The 23,869-nt window shown below is 44.4% G+C and overlaps 1 protein-coding gene across 1 annotated transcript in view; it reads left to right on the top strand.

Annotated features, from left to right (window-relative positions):
* Positions 1 to 23,869, top strand: part of LOC124716841 — a 74,419-nt gene that overhangs the window by 34,499 nt on the left and 16,051 nt on the right. The window contains exons 3-5 of the mRNA XM_047243394.1: positions 6,098 to 6,270; positions 16,237 to 16,364; positions 23,172 to 23,347. Coding sequence (XP_047099350.1) covers positions 6,098 to 6,270; positions 16,237 to 16,364; positions 23,172 to 23,347 — 477 coding nt within the window. The remainder of the gene's footprint in view (positions 1 to 6,097; positions 6,271 to 16,236; positions 16,365 to 23,171; positions 23,348 to 23,869) is intronic.

The following is a 23,869-nucleotide window of genomic DNA, read 5'->3' as shown; positions in this document are numbered from 1 at the left end:
CTTTTTGGCATCTGTAATTCACGTGAGGCCCTGCGCACCGATTTCTTCGGACTTCGCAGATAAGACTGCCTTATAGCTTCGACCCTGTCTGCTGAGGTTCTTGGTCGACCAGACCTCGGAAGGTCAGCAACCGAACCTGTGTTCTTGAACCTCTCATACCAGACTTTAATGCTCCTGACATCAGGTGGATTCCTTCCACAAGTTTTCTGGAAGTGTCTCTGCACTGTGATGGGTGATCGTGTCTCATGGTACCACAGGACACACTGTGCCTTCTCCTGATTGGTTAACATGGCCTCTTTGGCACTTCCCCTCATCCACTACCTACGTGCTGCGATCCTAAAACAGAAAAAAAACACCGGCCGCGGTGGTCTAGCGGTTCTAGGCGCTCAGTCCGGAGCCGCGCGACTGCTACGGTCCCAGGTTCGAATCCTGCCTCGGGCATGGATGTGTGTGATGTCCTTAGGTTAGTTAGGTTTAAGTAGTTCTAAGTTCTAGGGGACTGATGACCATAGATGTTAAGTCCCATAGTGCTCAGAGCCATTTGAACCAGAAAAAAACTTTGATAGTTGTAAACAATTCGTCACAAGTTTCGTATTTGTTTCTTACTTCTAGCCTGAATTTATGTAATCAGGGAAAGACTTTTCGGACACCCTGTATTTCAACAGAGAACAGTCAGTTTTCGAAAATGTGTCAGCAGAACCGCATACCACCCTTAATTTACGCTGGAGGATGATGGTTCAATTGGCTCTGAGCACTATGGGACTTAATAGCTCTGGTCATCAGTCCCCTAGAACTTAGGACTACTTAAACCTAACTAACCTAAGGACATCACATACATCCATGCCAGAGGCAGGATTCGAACCTGCGACCGTAGCGGTCGCGCGGTTCCAGACTGTAGCGCCTAGAACCTCTCGGCCACTCTGGCCGGCTACGCTGGAGGAGCTCACTCTCAGTCATCCCTTATGACCTGGGCACCTGTAAAAGGAAAACATTAAAATTTGTGAAAGGACAATTCTGTTCCACAAAATACTGGGAGGTGCTGAAAAATAGCGTCTCGGAATTTTTTATGTGAAAATTCTTATAGCTTTTTGAATAAAAGAAAATTTAGTAACATTCTACATGTTTATTGTTCATGTCCGTATATTTCTTTCTCTACGTACTCGCCTCGCCTTGGCAATGGCCTTGCCGCAGTGGATACACCGGTTGCCGTGAGATCCCCGAAGTTAAGCGGTGTCGGGCGTGGTCGTGGTCGTGGGTGACCATCCAGGCTGCCATGCGCTGTTGCCATTTTTCGGGGTGCACTCAGCCTCGTGATGCCAACTGATGAGCTACTCGACCGAATAGTAGCGGCTTCGGTCAAGAATACCATCATAACGACCAGGAGAGCAGTGTGCTAGCCCCACGTCCCTCCTATCCGCACCTTTCACTGAGGATGACATGGCGGTCGGATGGTCCCGGTAGGCCACTCGTGGCCTGAAGACGGAGTGCTTTTTTTTTTACGTACTCGCCTTGGGAACGACCACATTTCTCTCCACGAGAGACCAGTTTGGTGTTACCGTCGCGAAAGTGTTCAACTTTCTGAAATAGATGAATATACGAGGCGTGTTTTTTAAGTAAGTACCGTTTTGAAATTAAGAAAAAAAGACGTGCTAAGATATCTCAATAATTTTATTTTTGCGTCAAAGCCTGTACATTAATCTACGCACTGACGCCATTACAGTCTGATTCTTCCTTGTTTACGTTGTGCGCTGAGTGTTTAAGATGCCTCCGATAATCGTGAGTCCCGCCGACTATGAAGTACGGGCTGTTATAAGATTTCTTAGTGCTAAAGGCCTAAAAGCGATCGATATTCATCGTGAGATCTGTGCAGTTTACGGAGAAAACATTATGAGTGATGGAATGGTAAGAAAGTGGGTGATAGCATTTAAAGATGGCCGCACAAATGTGCATGAAGAAGAACGGAGTGGGCGTCCTTCGGTCGTTAATGTAAGTTTGGTGCAGGAAGTGGATAATAAGGTGAGAGAAAACAGACGCTTTACGATTTCCTCCTTTCGGGATGACTTTCCTAACGTTTCTCGTAGTGTTTCGTATGGAACTGTGAGAGAGAGCTTGAATTACCGAAAATAGTGCGCACGTTGCGTACCAAAAATGTTGACGGATGTGCACAAAACCAAACGTTTAGACAGTGCATTGACTTTCCTTGAGCGGTACCACAACGACGGTGATGATTTCTTGAGCCAAATTGTTACGGGCGATGGAACGCGCGTGGCCTACGTCACACCAGAATCAAAGCAACAGTGCATGGAAGTTGAGGAAGGGCATCGTTTTGCTGCAAGACGATGCCCGTCCGCATGTGGCGAATCAGACCAAAGATCTCATCACATCTTTTCAATGGGAAACTCTAGATCATCCTCCGTACAGCCCCGATCTTCCTCCCAGTGGCTGCCATCTGTTCCTGCACTTGACCTCGACGGTCAGCGTCTTTATGACGATGACGAAGTCAAAACAGTGATGATGCAGTGGTTAACAAGTCGGGCAGCAGACTTCTATGAGGAGGGTTTTCAAAAACTGGTACAACATTATGACAAGTGCTTCAATATTGACGGAAATTATGTAGAAAAGTAGATTAAGGTACAGGATTTCATGTAGAAATAAAATTATTGAGATATCTTAGCACGTCTCTTTTAAATTTCAAAACGGTACTACTTAATAAACACGCCTCGTAGGATGGCGCAAAGTCCGGACTGTGTGGAGGATGATCGACGAGAGCGAACTGGAGGCGCTGGATCGCTTCAGCGTTCATGTGTGGTCTGTCAGGAGAGGTTGCCCTGTGTCTGGCCGATCTCTTAGAATCCGAGACGCGATTACAGCACTCTGTTTCTCGCGCACTGATAAAGTTCCGCCACACACCGCCGTCTTACACACTACAGTTGTGAGCCCTCTAGCGTCAGAGGGCTGCAAATATGTTGACGTGAAGTGTAAAGATGAAGAATGTTTTATTTTCAAAGCGTTGAGAGTTTCACACTAACAATCCGGAGGCATCACTTTTAAGCATGCTGCAACGTCGTGTTTACGTGCAAACCGGTGACAAGTGAAATAATAAGTACAGAGGGCTTGCAAGATATTACTGATCAACAGTTTAACCCAAAGGGCACAGTACTTACACAAAAATTTTGTACAAGTGTATCTTACTCACAAGTCAGAAAATACATTACACAATTCCTCTCTAATTGATTAGATGCAAACAAGAAATCATTGTAACTTCTCTACTAACTGTAAGCGCTTCAATAATAAAAGGTAAAATCAATTTCATTTTACAAGGGCACGTGAATAATAAAGGTAAAACAAGTTTCTTTTGAACAGGATACACAAGTCAAAAAAATACATTACACAAAAACCTTTCTGATTGAATTACTTGCAAAGAAGATCTTCTTATAACTTCTATACTAACTGTAACAACTTAAAAAAATAAAAGGTGAAATCAGTTTCATTTGACAAAGGGCACTTTAATAATAAAGGTGAAATAAGTTTCTTTTAAATAGGTCACCTGAGCAATCACAACAGGACAATTCACGTAATTTCCAATTTCCGCTTCCCATCAAGTATTTCTCTTTATCATGTACGTAAGTTCAACTCCCGCTGCACATACGGTATAATTCAGAACACTAGTCTCCTTCCTTTATGGTTTTGAAGGTAAATGTACTACTGGCCCTTAAAATTGCTACACCAAGAAGAAATGCAGATGATAAACGGGCATTCATTGGACAAATGTATTATAATAGAACTGACATGTGATTACATTTTCACGCAGTTTCGTTCTATAGATCCTGAGAAATCAGAACCCAGAACAACCACCTCTGGCCGTAATAACGGCTTTGATACATCTGGGCATTGAGTCAAACAGAGTCTGGATGGCGTGTACAGGTACAGCTGTCTATGCAGCTTCAACACGATACCACAGTTCACCAAGAGTAGTGACTGGCGTATTGTGACGAGCCAGTTGCTCGGCCACCCCCAGTGACCAGACGTTTTCAGTTGGTGAGAGATATAGAGAATGTGCTGGTCAGGGCAGCAGTCGAACATTTTCTGTATCCAGAAAGGCCCGTACAGGACATGGAACATGCGGTCGTGCATTATCCTGCTGAAATGTAGGGTCCCGGAGGGATCGAATGAAGCGTAGAGCCACGGGTCGTAACACATCTGAAATGTAACGTCCACTGTTCAAAGTGCCGTCAATGCGAACAAGAGGTGAGCGAGACGTGTAACCAATGGCACCCCATACCATCACGCCGGGTGATACGCCAGTATGCCGATGACGAATACACGCTTCCAATGTGCGTTCACCGCGATGTCGCCAAACACGGATGCGACCATCATGATTCCGTAAACAGTACCTGGATTCATCCGAAAAAAAAAGACGTTTTGCCATTCGTGCACCCAGGTTCGTCGTTGAGTACACCATCGCAGGCGCTCCTGTCTCAGCGTCCAGGGTAGCCGCAGCAATGGTCTCCGAGCTGATAGTCCATGCTGCTGCAAACATCGTCGAACTTTCGTGAAGATGGTTGTTTTCTTGCCAACGTCCGCATCTGTTGACTCAGGGATCGAGACGTGGCTGCACGATCCGTTACAGCAATGCGGATAAGATGCCCGTCATCTCGGCTGCTACTGATACGAGCCCGTAGGGATCCAGCACGGCGTTCCGTATTACCCTCCTGAATCCACCGATTCCATATTTTGCTAACAGTCATTCGATCTCGACCAACGCGAGCAGCAATGTCGCGATATGATAAATCGCAATCGTGATAGGCTACAATCCGACCTTTATCAAAGTCGGAAACGCGATGGTACGCATTTCTCCTCCTTACACGTGACGTCACAACAACGTTTCACCAGGCAACGCCGGTCAACTGCTGTTTGTGTATGAGAAGTCGGTTGGAAACTTTCCTCATGTCAGCACTTTGTAGGTGTCTCCACCGGCACCAACCTTGTGTGAATACTCTGAAAAGCTAATCATTTGCATATCACAGCATCTTCTCCTGTCGGTTAAATTTCGCGTCTGTAGCACGTCATCTTCGTGGTGTAGCAATTTTAATGGCCAGTAGTGTATATAAGGAGTATAGCAAACGGAACAGGCGCCTTGGCGTCCCAATGCAGAGGAAACTTAACTGAATGCAAGATCCCCACTCACTGCAACCCGAAGAACTCAGTGGCCGCCGTATCGGTTGCCATTTTCCCCGCGGCCAAAAGAACCTCCCGTTCCCTCTGGTATTGGTCGGCCAAGGCGTCGTACTCCGGACATCGATTTAGACATGGACTAGGTGGCCGCTGCAGTGCTGAAACAGAATAGCACAGCCACAGTGAAAATAAACATTGTTAACAGCCCCCAGAATATATTAAGATAAAATTCTGCAAAGAGAGATCACATCAAGACAAAGGCAAATTAAAAATGGTTAAGAGCATTATCTGTAGACTTCAAATTTCAAAATATGTAAAACTGCCCCAGCACAAACAGGCTAGTTTTAAAAGGGCAACGATGAGAGAAAGCATAATATTATTACACCAATACGTCGCAGTTCCAATACAATATTGACACTCAAAAGAAAGAAGCTAGTGAAAACACGGGTAAGTCCAATTGTAAAACTAGAAAGCTTGAATGTCTACTTCTTCAATAGACAGCTGCGTGGTACATACTTCAACTCCAATAGCCAAAATGAATAACACATTGCTCAGCGTCCTGTGTAGAAGACCATGGCCCAGTCACGCCTCAGGAACTTGCAATAACAGGCCCGCTTCCGCACTCCGAGCCACATACACCGATCAAATCCAGCTAACTCCACGCAAACACTAGTTTCACTCTCTGAGCAGCGACACGTACCGGCCGTTCCGAAGGCAAAACCCAGTCTGCCCGCCACCCCACCAGCACCACCACCGGCCAACGAGGTAAAGATAAGCAACGCCAGAGGGAAACAATCGATCCGGGTGAATCGAACGGAGAAAGCAACTGGCACTGGCGCCTCCCCACGTATCACATCTCCTCTTGCAATCAAATTTCAGGATTTCATTTGTTACACCAGCTGATTGCGTTTTGTTTTTAAAGGTCTAACATCACGGAGTGGAACGTGGAAACGCTGACCTCGGATGATCAGAGGGGTTCTGTCCTCTTCAAATTACTGCGCACCCTTCGGCACATCACAAAAGCCATACGCCTAGGCAGAATATGCGCCGGGCGCCGTAAATGGAATTTTCTCGAGCGGCGCTTGAACAAAACAGGTGAGATACATGCGATTGCAGTCTTTCTCGGCGTATTCCACGAATTATTCTCGGGTTATCAGCCGAGTGGTGGCGTCGTCTTGTCGCAACGTTTCAATGAGTTTCGTGCCCATCACCTTCTGGCGAAGAGGGGAGGGAGTTGACACACTTCGCCAGAACATGATGGGTACGAAACTCATTGAAACGTTGCCACAAGACAACGCCACCACTCGGCTGATAAACCGAGAAGAATTCATCAGCAAAACAGGTAAGTCCTTATTTGTAAGTAAGTTCTTTGGGAATGCAGGTTTTCTCGGTGAATTTCAGTGGCGGAAATTTTCGAGGTGTCAACCGAATCGCGGCGCCTTCGCTGGAAGATGACGAGTTAGAAATTCGCAATGTGCAAAAGTTTCATCTAATATGGTATCCATGGCCCGCCCGGTTGGCCGTGCGGTATAGCGCACGACTTTCCGGAGCGGGAAGGAGCGCCTGTTCCCGGCACGAATCCGCCCGGAGGATTTGTGTCGAGGTTTGGTGAACCGGCCAGTCTGTGGATGGTTTTTAGGCGGTTTTCCATCTGCCTCGGAGAATGCGGGCTGGTTCCCCTTATTCCGCCTCAGCGTCGGCGGTTGCTGCGCAAACAAGTTCTTCGCGTACGCTTACACCACCATTACTCTACCACGCAAACATAGGGGTTACACTCGTCTGGTGTGAGACGTTCCCTGGGGGATCCACCGGGGGCCGAACCGCACAATAACTCTGGGTTCGGTGTGGGGCGGCGGAGGGGTGAAGTGGACTGCGGTAGTCGTCGTGGGGCTGTGGACCACTGCGGCTGCGGCGGGGACGGAGCCTCTCTGTCGTTTCAAGGTCCCCGGTTAACATACAATACAATACATACAATGGTATCCATACATATTATAAAAAACTATGTGTAACTGTACGCATGTACACTGATCAGGCAGAACATTATGACCATATACTTAATAGCCAGTGTGTCCACATTATCACGGATAAAAGCCGCAACGCGTCGTCACATGGAAGCAATGAGGCCTTGGTAGGTCTCTGGAGGGAGTTGACACACATCTACACACACAAGTCACCTAATTCCCGTAATTTTCGGGAAAATGGGGGGGGGGGGGGCGGGGGCGATGAAATCTGACGCCACATTCAGTCATATACCAGATGTGTTCCATTGGGTTGAGATCTGGCGAGCTGGGGGACAGAACATCAATTATAACGCGCCACTGTATTCCTCAAACCACTCCATCACACTCCTCGACTTGTGACATGGCGCATTATCTTGCTGAAAAATGTCACTGGCATCATGAAGGGGTGTACATGGTATTTGTTGTATTCTCCAACAGTTTATTGAACGTAACTTCTTCAACAATACAATAGCTAGCTGCACAATAGATGTAGGCGTCCATCGATCTAGCCGGAGATGTGATTCCTCTCGGTCGGCTGGTACTTCGATCGGCGGTGCAGTACAGAGGCTTCGGTGATATCTTCTCGGAGACTCCGCTATAGCGGTTGCCATTAGCAGCGGACGAAGACTGGTCTGCCTTCGACCGGCCGGGCCTATATAGTGAGCTGGAGTCAATAGAAACCCGGTTTAGAAATCCGTGGCTGGATATGTCGCGGCGACCTCTGCAAGGAAAGGTTCCTATTAATCGACTCGAATCTTTGGCGTGTTTCCTGGTGTCTTCGCCTGTTTGGCTGTTGGTTTGTTTCCCTCATAGCGTGGCTGCTATGCGGTGCTGCCTGCCATTTAGGGGAACCCGATGGCAGACGGTACAGTATTGAACCAGCCTACGATACTTCTTGGCCACCATGGTGCCTTGCACGAGCACCACTGGAATCATGGGTGCCCATGTCAATGTTCCCGAAAGCATAATGGAATGGCCACCAACTTGTCTCTGCCCAGCAGTACAGGTGTCAGGAAGCTGTTCCTCTGGTAGACGAAGGATTCGCGCTCTCCTGTCGACATGATGAAGGAGGTATGCCGGCCGGAGTGGCCGTGCGGTTCTAGGCGCAACAGACTGAAACCGGGCGACCGCTACGGTCGCAGGTTCGAATTCTGCCTCGGGCATGGATGTGTGTGATGTCCTTAGGTTAGTAAGGTTTAATTAGTTCTAAGTTCTAGGTGACTGACGACCTCAGAAGTTAAGTCGCATAGTGCTCCTTGAACCATTTGAAGGAGGTATCGGGGTTCATCAGCCCATGCAAAGCTCTGCCACTGTGCTAATGAACAGTGCCGATGGTCACGAGCACATTTCACGCTTCCAACGTGCATTCACCGCGATGTCGCCAAACACTGATGCGACCATCATGATGCTGTAAACAGAACCTGGATTCATCCGAAAAAATGACGTTTTGCCATTCGTGCACCTAGGTTCGTCGTTGAGTACACCATCGCAGGCGCTCCTGTCTGTGATGCAGCGTCAAGGGTAACCGCAGCCACGGTCTCCGAGCTGATGGTTCATGCTGCTGCAAACGTCGTCGAACTGTTCGTGCAGATGGTTGTTGTCTTGCAAACGAACCCATCTGTTAACTCAGGGCTCGAGACGTGGCTGCACGATCCGTTACAGCCGTGCAGATAAGATGCCTGTCATCTTTACTGCTAGTGATACGAGGTCGTCGGAATCCAGCACGGCGATCCATATTACCCTCCTGAACCCATATTCTGCTAACAGTCATTGGATCTCGATCAACGCGAGCAGCAATGTCACGATACGATAAACCGCAATCGCGGTAGGCTACAATCCGACCTTTGTCAAAGTCGGTAACATAATGGTACGCATTTCTAATCCTTGCGCGAGGCATCACAACAACGTTTCACCAGGCAACGCCGGTCAACTGCTGTTTGTGTATGAGAAATCGGTTGGAAACTTTCCTCATGTCAGTACGTTGTAGATGTCGCCACCGGCGCCAAACTTGTGTGAATGCTCTGAAAAGTTAATCATTTGCATATCACAGCATCTTCTTCCTGTCGGTTAAATTTCGCGTCTGTAGCACGTCATCTTCGTGGTGTAGCAATTTTAATGGTCAGTAGTGTATATTCTCGAAGGGAATGGCGGAACCATTCTCGAACAGGCGATAAGTTCCTTTGAGCCAAGGGTAATTCCTTTCTTATACTGTGGTTGCGTTCTTTATTTTTGTTAGGGTTTGAGCTTTTTACCTTATATTAATTTTAGTTCCCGTTCTTTTGGCTGTGAGGTGGAATTTGGATCCATACTGTGGAAAAAACCTCCCTAAAAACTTCAGTAGGATTATTTGTATGTTAAACTAATCTATATTAATCTTCTTGCAAATTTTGATCCTGTAATTCCTGCGGCATAACTTGTACTTGATGGGGTCTGTCATAGTTGTGCAGTAGCACTTGGTGGGACGAATATTTATGTTTTGGAAAATTAAGCAGCATCGGTGGTTGTTTTAACGAGTGCGTTGTTTTTGATTCTGTTGTTAATCTAGATTCTCCGTATTTTGCTGTCACTTATATCAGTCTCTCCTCTAGTGGCTGTACATATGCTACATGGTATCTTGGCTCTTGGACTAGTATTTATCGCTGTTCGTATCATTATGTTAAATATTTTTGGTGTGTGAACGTTTGAAAAAAAAAAGGGCTCCAAGCACTATGGGACTTAACATCTGAGGTCGTCAGTCCCCTAGAACTTAGAACCACTTAATCCTAACCAACCTAAGGACATCACACACATCCATGCCCGAGGCAGCATTCGAACCTGCGACAGCAGCAGCAGCGCGGTTCCAGACTGAAGCGCCTAGAACCGCTCGGCCACAGCGGCCGGTTTGAACGTTTCATATCATCCATATTGGTGCAGCATGTTCCAGGGTTGGTATTATAAAACTGCGGTAGACATAAAGTAGATGTGGGGCTGTTGCTCCATAAATTTTTTTTATCAATTTTAAAAGTCCTAATCGTTTTCTTTCTTTCATTATTGGTTCTGTAATAGCTTGTCATCACGGTGGAATCAAATGTTAGTCCAAGATATTTTACGTCTTTTTTCGGCTCTATGGATGCTTTACAGCTTATTTCTCTGTGGTTCGTCAGTTTATAAACTACATTTTCACCTCTAACCGGATTTTAAGTGCATATTTGACACGTACATGAGAGGTAACTATGAACCTCAGTATCTCGTAGACGGATAAAGAAATCAGTAAAATTTTTTGGAGATCGGGATCTTAGGAATACATCGTAAGAATTTCAGCCATTTACTTGGAATCCGCGGCTCGGTTTTGGTACGAAGGAATGGGATAGAAAAAGGTTTATTTCGGGGGATGAGGGGTGGTTCCTAAGGGAACGCCCATTAACTAATTGTGTTTCCAAAAGGCACTTAAGACTCACCGTAGGCATCAAATGCAAAAAGACTCAACTGAGTCGCTCCGATTGCCTAAGCAGGAGGAAATTTGTAACATTGATACTTTGGCCCCATACTGTTGGATATCGACACTAAGAAGAGCCTTCTGTGGGGTATAGAAATGGTCCCCAGCCCAAGGACTATCCAAAACACTTGACCCTACATTTCTGTCAGCAATAGAACCCGAGGTATAAGCCCCGGAAGAATCCCGTTTTTATGTGCGACGTTTTGTAATATATCAGGTAGCGCATGCTTCCCGCACGCATTCCGATATGGGCGACGGCGTTGCTGCAGCGTGTACGCAACGTAGCGAGACTCCTATGCAGGTATATAAGCACCGACATGTAGGCAAGGGATTAGTATGGCATTCGCGTCTTCCCTCCGTGCGTGTACTATGGAGACGTTATTACCAACTGTGTCCGAGCAGTACCAACGTGCTGTTATTCTTCTCTTGGATGCCGAAGGACGAATACCGGGAGGCATCCATTGGAGAATGAAGAATGTGTGAGGTTAAGGCGAAACGGCCGGGGAAACTTCGACAGAGAATCCTACTGCTTCATGACAGCGCACGTCCACATATCGCGAATGTCGTAGCGCAGAAGTTACGCCAGCTCAAGTGGCGTCGGTGGAATGACAGCCCCATTGCTCACGGCGATTTTTTCTGACTGGCATACCGACTCTGGACAATATGGCCATCCGACTGTACCCCCGCCCCTTCTTATATCTTATGGTCAGGACAATATTAAGTGCTCACTGCTACGTTAGCAAGTTTGAGTAGAGCAACTGTAATTTATCGTTAAGGATCCTGTGAGTGGTGTTTTTGACAGACAGATTTCAAGTAACGTTAGTTTTATACCTTTACTCGCTCTGTAGAGGAGATCACTTTTATTGTGTCTCACTGTTTAGAGGCACAAAACGCGCGGGTGTTTTCAGCTCGTTACTAAATGCAAATAAGTAGGAGGCCGAGTTGATAGGAGCTGAAGGAGTCCAGGTTGCAATAATATGCGGTTCGGTACACTGTTAGAGAGAAGGATTACTATTCAGGAAAGACGTAGAACAATGAAATTACTTATCTTCAGTAGTTTGTAGGACTGCAGCTGCGGCTATGAACTGACAGTCTTATAACATGGAATACCATGAACTAATACAACATATTCTCATGGACTAAGCCTGATAGGCCATCCTCAGAGATGGCTGAGGGCCGATTATGAAAGTGCGTCTGCCTAGGTTGAAATCTCGCTAAGAAGTGCACGAGGCACACTCCAGTTCCGCCGAGCTGCACAGCCCGCTGGAGTGCGCTGTGCTCGGCAGACGAGGGGCTGCCGACCTTGCGTTGGCGCGGCGTTGTAGTAGTATATGTGGCAATGATACCACAACTTCCAATATCACCAGAACGATATTCATTCAGAGCTTGTTCACCAAAGTTGGAATCTCTCTTTTTCACTGTCCACATGTTTTCGTGTTAAGTCAGTCTAGCAGTTCTATCCTTTTCTGATTGGTCTTCATATACATTGTCACAAAAAAAGTAACATGAAGCAGTATACATTCCACTTTTTTCTAAAGATTGAATCTCGTCTTTAATTCTTGGATGTGAGGTCCGTCAGTTATGCAAAACACCGTTTTTTCTCAGTATCCAAACATGTTGCTGCACCACTGTGCCATCATCAGTGGCTTTTCGTTTTCATTTATTCCGCAATGTGAACATTTTTGTTACATGATTATAAAATTATGTGCATCTTTAGTTCAAACAACATATCGTTTCTTTTTGTAAATACCTTTACGTTTGGTGTGCATGAATTTTCTGGATCAATTGTGTGTTAGTTACTAGAGGTAGCTTGCCATCTGCAACCAAACGATGTTGATGAGAAAGTTTTCTGCTGGAAGTTAACCTATCTTCTAGAACGTAATTTAGTTAGTCGCAATGTTTCCGCGCCTATATTCGTTTTTACTTACGTTTTCGTGTGCCAAGCACTTCCATTCTCCGCATCATGCTGAGGTGTTGTGATGCACACGTAACTATAACAAGTATTTTTCACACATAACGTAGTAAAACACTCTTCACTTCAGCAAAACACAGTGTGATTGTGGTTTGTTGTGTGTCCCAGCGCAGTCACTGTTCATTTGTTCACCAGAGAGTTCGGCGCCAAATTTGAATTTTGTTTGCATTTTATCTTTGTGTGTGTGCGTGTGCGTATGTGTGTGTGTTTTCTGTGCGCTTCTTAGCTGTGTGTGTTCTCTTTTATATGGTATTCATTTTGTGTGTAAATGGTGCGTCTTTGCAGATTTTAGTGTATCATTTTTAAGCGCGCGCGCCGGTGTGTGTGTGTGTGTGTGTGTGTGTGTGTGTGTGTGTGTGTGCGTGTGTGCGTGTGTGTGTGCGCGTGTGAGTATTTACAAAAAGAAACGATCTGTTGTTTGAACTAAAGATGCACATAATTTTATAATCATTTAACAAAAATGTTCAAATTGCAGAATAAATAAAAACGAAAAGCAACTGATGATGGCACAGTGGTCCCGTAACATGTTTGGGTACTTACCTTCTGAGGTCAGTCCCCTAGAACTTAGAACTACTTAAACCGAACTAACCTAAGGACATCACACACATCCATGCCCGAGGCAGGATTCGAATCTGCGACCGCAGCGGTCACGCGGTTCCAGATTGTAGCGCCTAGAACCGCTCGGCCACACCGGCCGGCGGGTACTGAGAGAAAATGGTGTTTTGCATAACTGAAGGACCTCACTTCCAACAATTTTAACTTTAAACACGGCCAATACAAGGAGCTGTAAATCAAAATGATGAATATCTGGTCTTTAACGTTGAACACATTGCTGAAAGGAGTACAGTGGGTCGCACTTGTATGTGGCACCAGAATAAGATAAGAATATTAATAAATTAAAATGAAACTAGTATACTATAAACGACGAATGTCTCTGATAGGCTCGATAATGTGGATTGCTGACTGTGCGCGACCGTAGAGCCAGAGATACTGTTTCTGGCCTGAGAATGTAGTGTTGGAGAGAGCTGGGCGCACACTTGTAGGTAGCTGTGTGTGAGGGAAAGACGATGGGGTGGGCAGCTTCTGTGATGTGCTGTGTGAAGTCACCAAGAGTTAGATCAATGCAGGTATGTCGATATTGTTGAACATGGAAGCAGAAGTCTTCATGTATGCGAGGTAAAAATTCTCAATAATTACGATTTGTGTTTTTGCTATAGCGTTAGTATAGGTGAGTTGGCTGACAATTTGTTATTGTTGAGTAACCCCACGATGTACGTAAATGGTTTTCACAGAAAGTCTAGTTAGGTATTTCATTTTTGTAATGCTTTTAAGATTTGTTAACAGAGCTATGTGTAATTTGATGATTTGCATTTACGTTGGATTAATGAAGTTAGATAATACTTGCTGTTTAAATCTCATTGTTTGTGAATCAGTTGTGAGTGATGTAACTTCAATTGTCAGATGTTTTTGAAAAGACAAACTTAATTTGCAATATAATTTTGCTGTATGCAGTGAGTGCTAGTAATCCATCATAATAAGCAACGCCTCCCGGTCCAGGTCATATATTTTTCAAAGAATTTGGAATTTCTTAAATGTTCTAGTTTATCAGCCAAATGAATTTCATGTGCATTTCAAGTATTATGGCCAGCATTGCACACTGCTGAGCCTGTAGTTGGTATATTTATATTTTTTTTATGAGAGACCAGAATATACGCGTTCCACCGTTGCTGCTTTAGACGTAAGACCATTTAATTTAATTGTTACGTGTACAGGGAACAAACTTATTGGTTTTTTAACAGGGCTTTAGGATTCAGTGGTAAAGGGGGTGAATGTATTTTGCAGTGACTGTTTCTTTATTGGTATTGAGAGTTGCATTACCCAATCGATTCGTGTTAAGTTTTGCTAACAATTACACAGACTAAGAACACTACTTGCACTTACAAGACGCCACACGACAATTGGAGTTCAGTAGTCATTCCACAGATCACACATTCATTCAACTTAATCGTCAAGTCTATTATATCACTTTTTAAGGAACGTTACAACGTGGACATCTACATCTACTCCTACGTGATGACTGTGCTATTCACAATAAAGTGCCTGGAAGAGGGTTGAGTGATCCACCTTCAAACTGTCTCTCTACCGTTCCACTCTCCAACGGCGCGCGGGAAAAACGAGCACTTCAGTTTTTCTGTGTGAGCCCTGATTTCTCTTATTTTATCATGTTAATCATTTCTCTCTATGTAGGTGGGTGGCAACAGAATGTTTTCGCAACCGGAGGAGAAAACTGGTGATTGAAATTTTATGAGAAGATCCCGATCGCAACGAAAAACACCTTTGTTTTAATTATTGCCACTCCAATCATGTCTGTTGCACTATCTACACTATTTCGCGATAATACTGCCCTTCTTTGTACTTTTTCGATGTCATCCGTCAGTCCCTCCTGATGCGGATCCCACACCGCACAGCAATACTCCAGAAAAGGACGGACAAGCGTGGTGTAAGCAGTCTCTTTGGTAGACCTGTTGCACCTTCTAAGTGTTCTGCCAAGGAATCGCAGTCTTTGGTTTTTTCTATCCACAACATTATCTGTGTGATCGTTCCAATTTATTTTATTTGTAATTGTAACCCCTAAGTATTTAGTCGAATTTACAGCCCTCAGATTTGTGTGACAACGCGTAATCGAAATTTAGCTGATTTCTTTTAGTACTCAAGTGAATAACTTCAGGTTCAATTGCCACTTTTCGCACCATGTAGATATCTTATCTAAATAATTTTGCTATTCGTTTTGGTCTTCTGATGACTTTACAAGACGGTAAATGACAGCATCACCTGCAAACAATCTAAGACGGCTACTCAGATTGTCTCCTATATCGTTGATCTAGATCAGGGACAATAGAGGGCCTATAACACTTCCTTGTGGAACGCTGGATATTACTACTGTTTTTCTCGATGACTTTCCTTCTAGAACTACGAACTGTGACCTTTCTGACAGGAAATCACGAGTCCAGTCGCACAACTGAGGCGATACTCCGCAGGCACGCAGTTTGGTTAGAAGACGCTTGTGAGGAACGGTGTCGAAAGCCTTCTGGAAATCTAAAAATATGGAATCAATTTGACATCCCCTGTCGATAGCACTTATTACTTCATGACTACAAAGAGCCAGTTGTGTTTCACAAGAACGATATTTTCTGAATCCGTTCTATGTGTCAATAAATCGTTTTCTTCGAGGTACTTCATAATGTTCGAATACAGTGTACGTTCCAAAACCATACTGCAAATCCACATTAGTGATATTGGCCTGTAATTCAGCCGACTACTCCTAAATCCCTTTTTGGGTATTGGTGTGACTTGAGAAATTTTTCAGTCTTTAGGTACGGATCTTTCTGTGAGCGAGTGGTTGTACATAATTGCTAAATATGGAGCTATTGTATTCTAAGTTTTTTTTAATAAATTTGGTGTATATTTCCTGGATTTTGCTTTGGTGACAAGTACCACTGCAGTTTTGCCTAAATGTAGCATATTAACAGGTGAAGCCAGGAAGTGAAAGCTGTGTTTCTGACAGAAATCTGGTCAGTTGTTTAGTTCATTAGAATGTCGTCTGTTTTGTCGAGAACTGGAGGCCGAGGTGCCCGTCTACCTGGAACACGTCTCCAGCTACACACGGAATGTTGCCCAGTTGCTCTCGCATGGTGTGAGGCATATATCAGCAGCTTTGGTTCCGTTCGCATTCGACAACCTGGTAAGTGGCGTTTCCCTAACTCAGTTTGTTACACGTAAGATGGGTGAGAAAATGACACACACAGCCGCGTAAGTGGTCAGTTCTGAGCGTCTGCTTCCTATGTCTGATTCACACTGTCGTTATCTTTGCGTGTCCGATTGTGACGTTAATCATCTGTAAGAGTTCTGACTCTCCCGTACGTCTACGATACTTGTAGCGTTGTTAGAGAGAGAGAATGCAAGCCGAAAACGGATAAAGACGGTGAAAAAGTTCGACCCTTTCGTCTTCCTCGTAATGTGTTAGCAGTCCGCTGAGTCAGAAATTGAATTACTAGTGCAGACTTCACGAAGAATATAATAATTCCAATCCCAAAGAAAGCAGGTGTTGACAGATGTGAAAATTACCGAACTATCAGTTTAATAAGCCACGGCTGCAAAATCATAACACGAATTTATTACAGGCGAACGGAAAAACTGGTAGATATCGACCTCGGGGAAGATCAGTTTGGATTCCATAGAAATGTTGGAACACGTGGGGCTATACTGATCCTTCGACTTATCTTAGAAAATAGATTAAGCAAAGGCAAACCTACGTTTCTAGCATTTGTAGACTTAGAGAAGGCTCTTGACAATGTTGACTGGAATACTCTCTTTCAAATTGTGAACGTGGCAGGGGTAAAATACAGGGAGCGAAAGGCTATTTACAATTTGTACAGAAAGCAGATGACAGTTATAAGAGTCGAGGGGCATGAAAGGGAAGCAGGGGTTGGGAAGGAGTGAAACAGGGTTGTAGCCTCTCCCCGATGTTATTCAATCTGTTTATTGAGCAAGCAGAAAAGGAAACAAAAGAAAAATTCAGAGCAGGAATTAAAATCCATGGAAAAAAAAATAAAAACTTTGAGGTTCGCCGATGACATTGTAATTCTGTCAGACACAGCAAAGGACCCGGAGGAGCAGCTGAACGGAATGGACAGTGTCTTGAAAGGAGGATATAAGATGAACATCAACAAAAGCAAAACGAGGATAATGGAATGTAGTCGAATTAAATCGGGTGGTGCTACGGGAATTAGATTAGAAAATGAGACGCTTAATGTAGTAAATGAGTTTTGCTATTTGTGGAGCAAAATAACTGATGATGGACGAAGTAGAGAGGATATAAAATGTAGATAGCAATGGCAAGGAAAGCGTTTCTGAAGAAGAGAAATTTGTTAACATCGAGTATAGATTTAAGTGTCAGGAAGTCGTTTCTGAAAGTATTTGTATGGAGTGTAGCCTTGTATGGAAGTGAAACGTGGACGATAAACAGTTCGGACAAGAAGAGAAGAGAAGCTTTCGAAATGTGGTGGTGCTACAGAAGAATGCTGTAGATTAGATGGGTAGATCCCATAACTGACGACGAGGTATTGAATAGAATTGGAGAGAAGAGAAATTTGTGGCACAACTTGGCTAGAAGAAGGGATCGGTTGGTAGGGCAGATTCTGAGGCGTCAAGGGATCACCAATTTAGTATTGGAGGGCAGTGTGGGGAGGGTAAAAATCGTAGAGGGAGACCAAGAGATGAATACACTTAACAGATTCAGAAGGATGTAGGGTGCAGTAGGAACTGGGAGATGAAGAAACTTGGACAGGATAGAGTAGCATGGAGAGCTGCATCAAACCAGGCTCTGGAGTGAAGACCACACACACACATATATATATATAAAAAAAAAGAAGCAAAAGGTAGGCCCGAAGCCTAATGTCTCTGTTATTTCTAAAACACAGTAAATAATTCACCAGTTTCTTTATGAATAGCACATGTCGGATATTAACAAAGACATAGATGAATAAATATATTTATAAGCGCGCTGCAACCGTTTTTTCGTGTAACTGTGGAGTACTTATGGTCTGACGCCATCGATAGTAATCAGCCACTTTTACCTCCAATGACTCCTGTACTATTTACGTTACATGCCCGTAATTCGTACCAATTTAGGTTTACACTAATAGCTTTCTAAAGACATGGCGATAGAGAAAGTCGGATGAAGCTTTTATACTTTGGAAATTCGTTGCTGGGTGTTACTTGTATAATTGAGCGTCAGATACTAAACTTTAAACTAACAAAGGAATTGAAAAACTGATTACAACATCAGAATCTTAGCGCAAATAATGGTAATCTACATGTTTCTTTTTGAGAAATCATAGTTCATCTGGCTGCTATTAATTTCTGTACGAACTGTGAAATGTCTGCCATTAAGGTTTCTCCTTGGCACTCGAGGTCGCCACAACCCGCCCGTTACCTCACTACTTCTCGAGCTTGGACCGTTCACAGTTTCTATTTTGCTTTTCATTTCACTGTACAGTACACCTTCTTTCTGTTTTCGTGCTTGATCTATGTTCAGCTTTTGACAGTCTGTACACTGGGCCCCCTTACCACTGAATCTGAGGGGGATGCGGTGGGGAGTTTCCCATGTAAGAAGCAACGCGAACCATATGTTAATTAGTTGCTCTTCCGCGGTGCACGTAATACTGAGGGAAACAATTGTTTCACACCGACCACGGCACGCAGTACACCATCCTTCCCGTGGCACGACAAACACACTCTCGTGCTCAGTCCAGACTCTTCGTTGATGTTTTTTTCTCTGTCGATCTATCGGTATGTTTCTACAGCTCAAGATATCTCGCTTAAAATTACACTTTCAAAACTTGACGAATACATCGATTTACATTGTAACACAAAATTGCAACCTCACATTATTCTGTTCAAGGGAAAAATTTTAAATAACGTGTTAATAAACGTGCGAGTACACAGCACCAGAAAAAATGAAAATAGGAATTACATTCACGACGACTACATCTCGACCTAATGTTTGAAACCATGTATCCAGCCTCGCTTATCCGCAGAACAAACAGGCTATATTCAAGGAAAAGGAACTCGTGAACAGTTTCTCAACGTACGACAAGGAGTTGCGAGACCTTTGTGTTCTTGTCTTGTCTGCTTCCGTGACTATAGGAAAGTCTTTGACTGCATTGTGTGGGAAAAGTTGTGACAGGTACTCCAGAGTTTGGTGTCTCACCGCACTTGACAGTACTGATCAGAAGTTCACGCAATAATCACCTCGCAGCTTCGAAGACAAGTGCTGGTACATCTGATTTCTTCAGCGTATCAAAAAGAGTCAGAGATGGTTGAGTTCTATGCCCCAAACTGTACAATATTTATACAGAAAATTTTATAAGGAATGGTGGTGATGGCTGGACTAAAGCCATCTCAATTGCTGGTAGAATTTTTAACAAGCTCCGATTTTCTGTGGACACCATACCTGTACACAGCAGCGAAAATGAAGTTGCTGAGCTGTTAACAACAGTAAAGGACATTTGTCTATCATATGTGTTGGACCTCAATCTCAACAAGTCGAAACTCATAGTAAGTGACCGAGGAGTATAGGTCCAGCTCACAGGTCGATTAAAGGAACTGGAAGTCTTTTATCTATCTTTGGTCAAACATCTGTGACACAGCAAGGTGTGAAGATGAGATAAGGAGACGGATCACGCTAGAGCGAGTGACTACGAAGGAAATCACCGTGATTTCGCAGAACAGAACAATAACGAATACCTCAAACTTGCGACTTGTTCGAACACCTGCGTTTTCCCTTCAGTTTTATGGTTGCGCGTAGGGTTGTTGGCAGAATATTGATAATCCCAAATATCGATATACCTCCCAAAATGTTTCGATATATATCGGTGACATATCTTTCCCAGCTGTATCGATATCGCTATGACAATATGGAGTGGTGATATTTTTATCTATACACTACTGGCCATTAAAATTGCTACACCAGGAAGAAATGCAGTTGATAACCGGGTATTCATTGGACTAATATATTATACTAGAACTGACATGTGATTACATTTTCACGCAATTTGGGTGCATAGATTCTGAAATATCAGTGCCCAGAACAACCACCTCTGGCCGTAATAACGGCCTTGATACACCTAGGCATTGAGTCAAACAGAGATTGGACGCCGCGTACAGGTACAGCTGCCCATGCAGCTTCAACACGATACCACAGTTCATCAAGAGTAGTGACTGGCGTATTGTGACGACACAGTTGCTCGGCCAACGTTGACCAGACGTTTTCAATTGGTGAGACATCAGGAGAATGTGCTGGCCAGGGCAGCAGTCGAACATTTTCTGTATCCAGAAAGACTCGTACAGGACCTGCAACTTGCGGTCGTGCATTATCCTGCTGAAATGTAGGGTTTCGCAAGGATCGAATGAAGGGTAGAGCCACAGGTCGTAACATTATCTGAAATATAACGCCCGCTGTTCAAAGTGCCGTCAATACGAACAAGAGGTCACCGAGACGTGTAACCAATGGAACTCCATACCATCACGCCGGGTGATAACGCCAGTATGGCGATGACGAATACATGCTTCCAATGTGCGTTCACCACAATGTCGCCAAACACGGATGCGACCACCGTGATGCTGTAAACAGAACCTGGATTTATCCGAAAAAATGACGTATTACCATTCGTGCACCCAGGTTCGTTGCTGAGTACACCATCCCAGGCGCTCCTGTCTGTGATACAGCGTCAAGGGTAACCGCAGCCATGGTCTCCAAACTGATGGTCCATGCCGCTGAAAACGTCGTCGAACTGTTCGTGCAGATGGTTGTTGTCTTGCAAACGTACCCATCTGTTGACTGAGGGGTTGAGACGTGGCTGCACGATCCGTTACAGCCATGCGGATAAGATGCCTGTCATCCCGACTGTTAGTGATACTAGGTCGTTGGAATGCAGCACGGCGTTCCGCATTACCCTCCTGACCCCTACCAATTCCATATTGGATCTCTACCAACGCGAGCAGCAATGTCGCGATACGATAAACCGCAATCGCGATAGTCTACAATCCGACCTTCATCAAAGTCGGAAACGTGATGGTACGCATTTCTCCTCCTTACTCGAGGCATCACAACAACGTTTCACCAGACAACGCTGGTCATCTGCTGTTTGTGTATGAGAAATCGGTTGGAAACTTTCCTCATGTCAGCAGGTTGTAGGTGTCGCCACCGCTGCCAACCTTGTACGAATGGTCTGAAAAGCTAATAATTTGCATATCACAGCATCTTCTTCCTGTCGGTTAAATTTCGGGTGCGTAGCACGTCATCTTCGTGGTGTAGCAATTTTAATGGCCAGTAGTGTATGAAGCTGTTGTTTCCAAATTGTAGTAAAACATAATTTTACTTTCACTGTGTGAAGGAGTCTTACTACTTTTCGAGCTCCCATCACCTGCAGTATTTCTCTTTGACAAAGAGGAAGTCCGAATGCACTAGGTGATGGTTGGGACAATTAAACAACAAGATTTCCGATGTTGAGAGATAGCACACCAGCTGTGTGCTATTTCTTCACATCGGCATTATTAAAAACAGTTTGAAATAGATGACCACAATGTAAATGACGCGATTGGGCGGAGACGTGTGTGTGTGTTTGGGGGGGGGGGGGGGGTATGCTGACGTAATCGGCGCTCGGCGCTACCAACAGAAACTGCAACGTTTAACTTCATCACGCAAATTTGACACTGCAGCTGCTAGGGCGCTGGCGTTTGCAGAAATGGGAAAAAAACAGGGCAGTCGACAAGGAGTGTTCTGGGCAAATCCGATATGCGACGAAACCCAACGACGGACCCATCGGTCACCTTTTATTGTGCCTCTTACGTACAGTTAGCATAGTGGTTATCACCAAGCATGAACGTGCATCGTTTTCTTTTTAATTCTCGCTATAAGGGTGATAAGCTGGTAGCTAGCTTGATGATGTACAGAGTATCAAATTATAAATCAATACTTAAATATATAGATCTAAAACCGGCAATATTTTTACAATATGCACCCGATATATTTATAGGCCAGTACGTATCCACGTTTTCCGTCGATATATCGACACATTTTTCGATAAGTCGGTGGCCTGTAACGATATGTTTTTATCAATACATCGGCTTTCCGATATTTTTGAAAATATCAACACTCCTAGTTGCTAGACACGCACTCTTAAAGCGAGAGACTAACAGCGCATCGAAGCGTTTGAGCTTTGGTGTTGGCGCACGATGCCGCACATAAAACAGACCGAAAGAAGAACAAATGAGTACATTATAGACCAGCTCAGAATCTCCAGGTGCCTTTTTCTCGTGTCAACCAAAAAATTCTTTAGTTCTATGGCCAAATTGTGAGAAGAGATGGAGAAAGTCTCGAGAAAATAACCATGAAAGGTCTAGGGCACAAGACCGGAGGGAGGAGCAACGACCAGGATGAGAGATCAAATCAAGGACATCTCTGGTCTGCCTCCCCAGAAGGTTCTGAGAGAAGCTGGTAACTGGCCAGGGTGGAGACATATCGGTAGTCGGGTCACGACGCTCCGCAATCAGCACAACGATTTGTGATGGTGATGACATGAGGCAAACAGGATCATAGCTGTGGGAAAAAATAAATTTACAGTACTCATCCTGAAATAACTTTTTCGATTTATAAAGAAAGTAAAGTGGAAAACAAGGAAAAAGAAAGCACAGCAAAAAGGAAAAAAATCTAGATAGTGTTATCTTCACATACTGTTGCTACCTAGAAATAATTGGAACTCTCTTATCTGTTGTTATAGGCTGAAAATTGTCTGTATTTAATAAGACATCGCTAGACACTTATTTTGGATTCATGTTGCAATGGCTGTAGAAAATTGAGTGTTAGTCCATATGCCGGCCACAATTTCAATGTTACGTAATAGCGCTACCTGTAAATGTAAGTTAAGACTGGCTGCTGGTTGCGAATATTATGCCAGTAATTTGAATTATTCTCTGTGTTTCTCAGGATACGCACCCGAATGATGAGCTACTCAGTACCTGGATTAACCACGTGGAGCATATGAGGGACATGCTACACACGAAATTAAGGGGTTGGGTACAGGATATGCAATACGTCAGCGAGCAGACAGCGAATTACGAGGTGGAAGAAGATAAGAAGTCGCCTGGGAAGTATATAATAAGGTATAAACCAGTGTACATTGAAACCTATGTTAGACTCAATGTTGTGTTGTGCCGGACGCGGTGGCCGAGCGGTTCTAGGCATTACAGTCTGGAACCGCGCGACCGCTACGGTCGCAGGTTCGAATCCTGCCTCGGGCATGGTTGTTTGTGATGTCCTTAGGTTAGTTAGGTTTAATTAGTTCTAAGTTTTAGGGTGATTACCTCAGAAGTTAAGTCTCATACTGCTCAGAGCCACTTTTTTTTTGTGGTGTGGTCTTCAGTCCAGGGACTGGTTTGATGCACCTCTCCAAGCTACTCAATCCTGTGCAAGCTTCTTCATCTCTGAATAACTAATGCAACCTATATCCCTTTGAATCTGCTTAGTGTATTCATCTCTTGGTCTCCCTCTATGAATTTCACCCTCCGCGCTTCCCTGCAGTACTAAATTGGAGATCCCTTGATGACTTAGAACGTGTCCTACCAACCGATCCCTTCCAGTCAAGTTGTGCCACAATTCTATTCAGTACCTCATTAATTACGTGA

Source organism: Schistocerca piceifrons, chromosome 9 (genome assembly GCF_021461385.2).
Source record: "Schistocerca piceifrons isolate TAMUIC-IGC-003096 chromosome 9, iqSchPice1.1, whole genome shotgun sequence".
NCBI classification, from domain to species: domain Eukaryota; kingdom Metazoa; phylum Arthropoda; class Insecta; order Orthoptera; family Acrididae; genus Schistocerca; species Schistocerca piceifrons.
This window is presented reverse-complemented; position numbering and strand designations above follow the sequence as displayed.